Raw genomic sequence first — 9,418 nt, 5'->3', positions numbered from 1 at the left:
TCCCTACAGCTTTCAACTACTGTAAACATTTGGTACATTTGTACATGGACATCTGCTTAAATCACACCGTTCAATGTCACTTCTTAAAACACATGAGGCAATGCAGGATCTCCATAATAATCTCTGTTATCTGTCAGTTACTAGGCAGCAAGTATTATCTTATCAATAAGCACAATATAAGAACAATACAACTCTATATAACCCTGATTACATATTTACATTAGCAAGGCTCAGCAATCAGCAATATTCAATAATGCAGCATTTTATCAAGATTAATAATATGCTGAACTGATTCAAGTCTGCTTGGGTTTGCTTCTCTTAACCCTCAAAAAGGTATCAAAGCTTTTTTTAAAAAAAAAAGCTTTCTGTTACAGACAAGAAAGCTACTATTAATAAATACTGCTGGTACTCAATATTGCTATGAACAGATTGATTCTCCTAAAATTGTCTTACTCACAGCTCTAGAAAACGTGCTGCAATCCTTGTATGTCAAGAATGCACTTTCTAAAAAGCAGTATGAAAAGAAACTGAACTATAAAATAAGCTTAGACAGCAATGGCAGAAACATTATGTTCTAGCATCCTCACCTTGTGCAATGAAAATAAAATTGTGACTAATGACAGTGTAATAATGAGATTTATTCAACTTGCCATAGTGTGGAAGCTATGAACAAGCACTTAAGGACTGCACAGATTTCATAACTATAGCACTATTTCTTTTTTTACAGGAAAATTGTGAGCTGATCTGTGAACGTTCCACAGGATATTCAACCACAAGTTTGTAGCAACTTGGATGCAAATAATCTCAATCTAAAAGGAAAGCTATGTCTTAACTGAAATACAAGACCAGCCATAACTTTTATAGTGTTAACAATGCATTTCTAAATTAAGTATTTAAAATAGAACAAGATTTATCATATCTCTGACTTCTACCTTTGAATAGAGATTTGAATTTGTGGTTCTAAATTATTATAACTACATCACTTACCTCCTTGCTCTATATCTGAATCTGTAAGATGTGTAAGAGAAAAGCTTGCCATGTTTGCAGGAGAGATAGAGAATCTGGAATAAGGGGATGTATGTGACCAGTTCTGATCGAGAGTCCGGGAAGGTGGAGGTGGAGAGAAATACTTTGATGACTGAAGAGGTGATTTAGAACTAGTAAGACTATTAGCTGCCTTTGACATAAAGGATGGCTCTGGAGAAGAGAAGTCATCATCCCATTCAAAACCCCCGCCTTGAGGAAAAAGAAAAAGAAAGAGAATTGACAATAATGTAAAGCTTTAATTAATAATGTAAAGCAATAAATATCCAGCCTCAAAAGCAAACTCCTGGAAGACTGCGCTAACCCAAACAATAACTTGTAGTTTTTCTGTTCTAGCCCTCAGGGGTCACAACATTTGTCACCCCTAGTTTGGTTGCCTTCCAAGATAGCCCATCCAGATGCATCAGTGTATAACCAACCAGTATCACATCACCAGCTTTGATGATCAGCAACACCAGTACCTGAGCCTAGCTGAAGTCTACGGTCAGCATGCAAAACTGAAGCCAACATGGTACAGTGAATTCACAAGTCACATATCATTTAAATGACATTTCATTAAAGGCTATGCACAAAACAGCCTCAGCCCCCACTGCATACAAATATATTCCAGTACCTTCTTCATCTGTTGAGCTTTCTGAATTTGCAAATCTATTTAAGTAACTAAAACTCGAAGGTGGAGCAGGAGTGCTGCAAGAGTCTTCTCCATTCAAGTCTACTGCATGGTTTCCCAGCTCCTTGGTTGGCATTTCCTAAGGCAAACACAGTAAGCTATTTAACCCTCTTGTACACACAAGGTATCCATGCCCACAGATGCAATCATTCCAGAAATACGCTCCCCACTGCCACCATTAAATCTACTGTGGAATTAAATGGCCTGTAAACTCTTAAGTTATTACCACACAACAAAACTTCAAGTTACAGATTAAGCATATGCAGGTAATTCTAGTTCTAAAGAAACTCGTATTAAATCTACACTAAAATGCACTCAGGAACTGACTATTTAAATCTTATTTGTAATATTTTAAAGTTTTGTATTTCTAGGAGCAAAGCTCAAACATCTTCCAATTGAAAGCAGTTCCCTTATCAGCCAGGTAGGTGTTTAATTCTTTAAGAAAGCCTTATCCCAAATTACAACATTTTTATTTTTTTTAAACCCTTAATCATGCTTCAGGATAAAGAAACAGACTTTGTACAACTGGTATGTGAAGCAGCCAACATCTTATCAGTTACTGTAAAACTAAGTAAGGAGTTCAACAACTAAGAGCAGATTAAACACAGCTGATTTTCTCTTCCCTTCTGACAAAAGGATTAGTATTCTACATAGACTGCCTAAACACAAATATATTACCTGTTTTCTATTCCAAAACACAATTAACTCATATTTATGTGCGTCATCATAAGTAACACTTCCAAAGCTTGACAATGTGACTGTTCTTTTAAACTCACTGTACGAGCTTAGTTGCCATAACGTTAAAACACAATCCCCTCTGTATCAAGTTACAGAAGTTAAAAATTGATAAAGCAGATAGGGAAACAAAGGTAACCTTGAATTTTATAAGCAGATCAGTATTTCACTCAACTTGAATCACACTGGACTAATAAAAATTAACATTATCATCTAAATATTGTTGTCATCTTTGATTATGTTTAAGGTAAATTTACCTTAATACTAAACACAAGAGTGAAAGTTAGGTTGCAGTTTGGGGTTTTAAGTGCTTTATTTGATTGGGTTCTTTCTCCTCCCTTCTTCCTTTCTTTTATAAAGGCATTTGAACTTAAATTCAAAGTCCTCAAACTCATTAAACTGATAAATTGCTTCCATAAAGTTGCAACATTCTGGTAAAATAAATCAAATCTGGTCCGTAATGATGCCGTCACACATTCCAATTAAATACAGCTTACAAACATCAGAAAGACATCACGTTTCACTCAGCACATACAGTCAAGGATCCAAAAGCAATGGACATTCCAGATTTGACAACCAACCCTGCCCAAAGCAAAACCCTCCTTCACTTCCGAAGAGCCCTGCTATTCTACACCTACCAAAAAAATATATTAAGCAGTTCTACCAAATGTTGTTTAAAAAACTCAAACCAACAAAAACTTCACTTAGTAATTAAAAAAAGCATACCTGATCAAACAAATAGACTGTCACATCATCAAAGAACGTTACAGCCTTTTTCTCATTTTTCCAAGGCTCATCTTGCCTCTCATCAAGAGGTGTTGGAAGTTTCAACAAGCTTCTCAGATGTTTTCCATCATCCTTGTCAGTAATTATCTCAGGTACTTGATGAACAGTTTCATCTTCACTGTCAGAACTCAGACTATGCATATGAAAAGTCCTCATGTCATCCTCAGAATCACTGTTCTCATCTTCCTCATCTGCATCATCACCATCTTCTAAATCAAGCATTCCAGAAACATCAAGTTTTCCAAGGTATTTTCCTTCAATATCTGGCTCTTTGAGTTTTTGTCCTTCAATGTGATAGAAGGACTTCTCACTGTTACTCAGATCTAAAGGACTGTGTATGTTATGCACAGACTTTAAGTCTCTGTGTGAAAGAAGTTCTGAAGTATTAGTGCCAACACAAGAGACAGTTTTACAGGAATTCTCAGATAGTTTTATTTCATCCCTTAGGTTACTGTCCATCGATATCTCCACGGAATTCAGAGTTGCCTCAGCCCACTCATCAGGACACCCCTGCCTCCTTACATCCATCCCTGGGATCTCTAAGTTGTGATTTAGTTCTAGTTTTGCATTTTGATTATCGGTATCCTGGTAATTCCTTACATCACAGTTCTGCTGTCTCTCTTCAAAACTGTAATCCTCTTCAGTATTATTCTCTCCTCTATTAGAAGAAACAACACCTGTAGTCTCTCCTGACAGATTAAGAGTCTCTTCTGTTTTCTTATCTGGCTCAGAATCATTATCAGAGAAATAGGCAGAGTCTCTGTAAGAGTTCTGATTTCCCCCCAGAAAAACCTTTGGGGTTGTTTCAAGATTGCTGTTCACTGCGTCTAAACCAGCTGCTGCTTCTGAAACAATTATGACTGGATTAGAAGGTAAATCACTGACACTGCTCTCGCTGACAACACAGAGAGCAGTATCTACACTAGAAGCATCCTCAACAGTGATATGGGAAGTCCATTCTGGAGATTCCAGGTTCTCTGTTTCATAGCCACTGTCAGCAGGTTTATCAGGTGGCAGAAGTTTCTGAGGGCTTTGAGCCTGTAAAGATTCTAAAACCTCATTTACATCTAAAGAATCCAAAGAATCAGGTGTGTCTAAGACTTGTTCTACAGTTTGTATAGGAGATGAGTTGTCTTCCAAAAGACTATCCTGACTTGTGCAATCTGAAGTAGCAACAGAAACTGAGGTCACATCTTCTGGAACATTCTTACAGTTCTCAAAATGATCCGATGTTTCTTGTCTTTCCTCCACTAAACATTCATCTCTTTTTAATATGGGAGATGTATCTCGCAAGTTTCTTTGCACATCTTCCTGATCGCTACATTTTTCTCTATTAAAAGCTATTTCATCATAGTTGGAAAGCATTCCCTGTTTTATTTGTGCATCACACTCAGCTGTTTCAACAGCAACACCATAATATGGGCTGTTTTCAACATTATTATTTTTGGCATTACTAGACAGCTCTTCTCGACAGAGAGTATCAGTGTTACATGACATGACTTCATTGACTTCCACATTTAAAAGTTTTCCCTCATCCTTCAAATGTGAAGGATTTGTACATTTATCACATGACTTCCATGCTGTAGATGGACTAGAGGATGCCTGCACTTCTATAGTAGTCTGAGACTGAGAATTTGGATCTTTATTCATTGTCACCGGGTTAGAATTTTCATCTTTCACTGTTTTAAGACTTTCATGTATTAAAGAAAAAACCTGTGCATTTTCAGCCAGCACAGGCTCAGGGTCTACAGAGTTTCTATTTGAGGTTTCTAATACACTTTTTAGAACATAATCTGTTTTTTGCCCAAAATCACCGCTGGTTTTCTTAGACAGTAATCCCGATAATAAGTTCTTCTCCTGAAGAAACAAGAAGTTATCAGAAAGTTCTTCTAAAGTTGCCAAGTCAGACTGGTTAGAGATATTTTCACATAAGGAAACTGTTTCATTTTCAGAAGCACGACTAGAATGCTCCTTTTCAGAAAGACTTACTGCCTTCCTAGCATCTGTGTTTGAGTTTAAAACAACTGGTTTAAAGTTCTTAGGAATATCATTTGTTTCAGCAAAACCAAGTATTTTTCTGTTTGCCAATTCTTCTGATCTGTCAATGTCATTAAATATATTCAGGAAAGGGCTTTCTGGACTACTAGTAGGAGGCAAAAACTCCTCTTTAGGATCTGTATTGTAGTGGAAGAAGTCCCCATCTGTACTAGATTCTTCAACATCAAGATCCCTGAGAACTGTGAAATGAGAACTTTTTTCTTGTACAGCTTCTTGATGATCAACTTCTGTAGTTAGTACAAGTGACTGATTATCAAAATTCATGCTGCAGCCACTTCCTTTTTCCTCTAATTGGATATAGTAGTCATTTCCGACAGAAAGCTTATGTGCATCAAACACAGGTAACACCCCAGGGACAGCAAGTGATGCTTCCTGGCCACTTGCATTCTGTGCTCCTGACCCTTGCTCTGAAAGTGACCTCTCAAAAACCTCCACTGGAAAGAAAACACTTGCGTATGTCATTGCTTCATCAGGATTCACATGACCACATTCATCAAAATGATCATGTTTAGCTGCCTCCCAGATATACTCAAAGCTGAGACCCTGGCTTGTTTCAGTTACAGTAAGAACTTCCTCCATCTCATGGCCAAGTCTATCTCCTGCAAAGTGATCCAAGATTGGAAACGCAGAATTACTTGTTTCTCTATTTGAGGTGTTTGGTTTAAGAGCATTCCACTGCTGTTCAAAATCAATCTCTGAGTCCCTTTGGCTTTGCATGCGAAGGTAAGTTAAAAGTCTGTGTACTTCTTCTGCTGTTGGTCTCTTTTCTGGAGGTAGCCAACAGAACTGCAGAACTTCATACCTACACAAATAAGAAACATGTCTCAATAGTTTCACACTGAAAAGGAATATATAAAATTCAGGTATGTAACAAGCTAAAGAGTAAAAAATAATATCACTGACAGGAATCTCCATCTACAGAAACTTCTTCTACTCCCTTTACTCAGGGTCTTGTAGCCAGGAACATGATTCCACGTAGCAATTTCAATATATTAAGAGAACTGAGTAATGCCAGAAACCTTTTCATCAGCTTTAAGAATAAATAAAAACACTTGAAGTTTACCATCTATCAGAGTATGGCTGCTCCAGGTGTGGCTTGAAGAGTTTAACCTGCTTCTCCCTTATGACATGGGTTAGGACTTCCCTGTCAGAAAAGTCTGAGTAAGGCTGAGCAGCATTCTCAAACAGCTCCCATAACGTTACCCCCAGGGACCTGAAAGAGAGCAGCAAATGACTGTGCATTCCAAGAATGATTTTAAAGTTGCTTTTCTAAGAAAATAAGGATTATTATGCAAAGCATAACTGGCAAGAAGAAACGAATACCACTCTCCCACTGGCTCTGTAACAACTTCAGAACCTGCTAACTCATTTTATTTGACAGAATGCCAGAAGCTCAAGAATGAAGTTGCCTGAAGGCAATGACAACAAAGGCAACACCAGTGAAGACAATTTAGAGGCCTCAAATGATTCAACTATGAAAGAAACCCCCACATGTTAAATAAAAAGAAAATGCCTATTTAGAGAAGCAAGATGAGAAAACCTTACTTTAGTCCAACAGTAGGAAAAGCTTTCATCAGAAAATGCAGCAGTTATGGGTCAAAAAGCTAGAAAACTAATCTTTGTTTCTGTTTTCATCAAATTACTTATTTTTAAGCTGCAGTCATCAGAAGCCACTTTTCTCATTGCTGTATACCTACTGTACGCAACACCAACTGCTTTTCAGTGATTATAGTTGATGCTGACCTTGGGGCAATCTTTCCTTGCTCAAAATGTAAAGCAACTGACTCTGCAGGTATTACTTCAGAATATTTCAAATTGGAAGGGCTCTCTCAAAAGTCATCTAGTCCAAACCTGCTCAAAGCAGCTCTGTAAGAGGCACCAAAATCCAAGTTAAAAACCTTACCCTGGCTGCTTGCAGTCTTGATGAACAGTATGATCTGTGGAAACCTGCCTGAAGGGTTCAACTTTTTATGTCATCCACAACTATTACATTATTGGAAAAAATAATTTATTATTTCCTTCCTTTATAAACATCTAAAGGCATTTGGCAAATGTAATTATTTTTATTAGTATAAACGCTTGTTCTTCTGCTAAACATTTTTTCTTAACCCATCTGTTCTTTCAATAGATTTCTAAGCATCTCTCCAAAGCAAGATATAGTTTCAGGTTTGTAGAGATTAATCTACTGCATGTCTGAGGAAATGAAGCAGTGTACCAGGACAATAATGAATTTAACTATAAATATTATTTACTCCTTTGTGTAACATTTGAGGATATGCTCACAAATCTCTCACTGAAATTATCTTAAAGCCTACTACATACCATATGTTACTGTATTTATTTTGCTCTGCTGATAACAGTCTGTCTTGAAAACTTGTTACTAACTCAGGTGCAGTCCATCGGAGAGGAATAAGTTTCTTCTCATCTGTCTCAATATAATCTTCCTAAATTATTGGGAAAAGAAAAAAAGAAAAAACAGAAGACTGAACAGACACTGGATCAAATTCCACAAGTTGAGGGTCCTTTCCTTAATATGGTTTTATGTGACCCCTATGCAAAATAATTAATCCCAGTTTCCCCAAGTAGCAGAGAATAAACCTGTAGAGAAAAGGCATTCTCTGCCCACTGCACAGTAGAAAAACTGAATGCCAACTTTCTTGCAATATTTAAATACTTCGAACATTTTCATTACACCATTTGATTATTTCTTAAAACATTAGAGGGAATTTGTGCATATTTTAGGACCACTGTAAACAGGACCTAAAAAAAAAAACCAAAAAAACCCGAACCAAAGCAAAACAGATAGATTTAATCAGAAGCTTCCTTCTGTATAAGCACAAACTCCACTCACCTCTACAAAGATCATCTATTCTGTTACAAGAACTTGCTACAGTTATTGCATAGTTTTACTTTGAAAGTTCCTTATTCAAATAAGGGACAATCTAGTATCAGTTTGTAACTGTTAAGCATGCTTGTTACAACCTTAGGCCCCAAATCCTTTTATGAAAGTGGTACATGACTAGATTAACTTACCTTATACCTACTGAATCCTATACCATAATCTCCTACTTTGACATTTAAATCGGATGTAAGAAAGCAATTCCGTAAGGCCAAGTCACTGAAAAAGCAAACAGATAAATAGTGAGACCAAACCAAGTAGTCTTCAATGCAAATCAAGACAAGTGGGTTAACAGAAGAGACACTTCTTAGAACTGTCAGGCCACAGCTTAGAGAAAATGAAAAGGCAACAAAATTCTATTAAAAAAAATCATTGAGAAGTTGCACATATGCACAGTTGCAGGTTACAGTAGCAAGGTGCAGGCCATGACAGGTGCAGATCAGTAAATATGAAACAACAGTGCTAAGGATTCAACATCCACACTATATATACTTCAACATTTCATTCATGTGACATGTAGTCAGATCCCACAGACCTAAATCTTGCTAAAGGCTGAAGCAAGCTAGGTGCAAGAAAGGTGTTCTCCTGCAGCCACCTTTCTGATTCCCTCTGGATAGAATTAAACTAGTCCATGTACTCCAAAAGACCAACTCGTAATGCAAACCCAGGCACAGTAACTGGGGAGAGTAATTTCAGAAGTACAATTTTGATCCAAATGAGATAATTCTCTTGCTCTTTACATTTTCATTAAGTTTCACAACATATACAAGCCAACAGCTGATCCTGTATCTCACTGGATTACTGCAGATATCACAGTTCTATATGAACACTACTTACTTTCAGAACAACCAAACACTGATAGGATCTCTCCTTACACTAAACTTACTGGACAAGATCTGTTTTGTGGCCACAAGAATGACTGCCCTTAGACCTCCCTCCATTTTCAAAAGAGAATCAATTTAGATCTACACAATTGAGCAGAATCTGTGTTCTGGAATGCAAAGAAAACTAAATATAGTGACAAGGCAATTGCATTTGAAGACATTATACAGAAAACCCTAGACTGTTATGCTGTCCTTCATAAAGAAGTTCAAAATGTAGTCACTTCTCTAGAGCAGACAAGTGTACTCTTAAACATTCGAACTACACACAGAATTTAGATGCAATTATTTCATTCTACTAGCAATCCTATGATGAAGGTTACTAAGGCTGTTCAATGCGCTAAA

General features: G+C 37.0%; 1 protein-coding gene across 1 annotated transcript in view; it reads right to left on the bottom strand.

Annotated features, from left to right (window-relative positions):
- The window catches only part of LMTK2 (lemur tyrosine kinase 2), a gene marked incomplete at its 5' end in the record, with an annotated part of 24,384 nt that overhangs the window by 639 nt on the left and 14,327 nt on the right, over positions 1 to 9,418 (bottom strand). Inside the window, 6 exons of the mRNA XM_010021209.1 lie at positions 988 to 1,236; positions 1,658 to 1,793; positions 3,176 to 6,095; positions 6,357 to 6,506; positions 7,616 to 7,737; positions 8,327 to 8,411. Of these exons, the coding sequence (XP_010019511.1) occupies positions 988 to 1,236; positions 1,658 to 1,793; positions 3,176 to 6,095; positions 6,357 to 6,506; positions 7,616 to 7,737; positions 8,327 to 8,411 (3,662 nt within the window). The remainder of the gene's footprint in view (positions 1 to 987; positions 1,237 to 1,657; positions 1,794 to 3,175; positions 6,096 to 6,356; positions 6,507 to 7,615; positions 7,738 to 8,326; positions 8,412 to 9,418) is intronic.

Source organism: Nestor notabilis, unplaced genomic scaffold, assembly GCF_000696875.1.
Source record: "Nestor notabilis isolate BGI_N333 unplaced genomic scaffold, ASM69687v1 scaffold35408, whole genome shotgun sequence".
In the NCBI taxonomy this organism is placed as follows: Eukaryota; Metazoa; Chordata; class Aves; order Psittaciformes; family Psittacidae; genus Nestor; species Nestor notabilis.
This window is presented reverse-complemented; position numbering and strand designations above follow the sequence as displayed.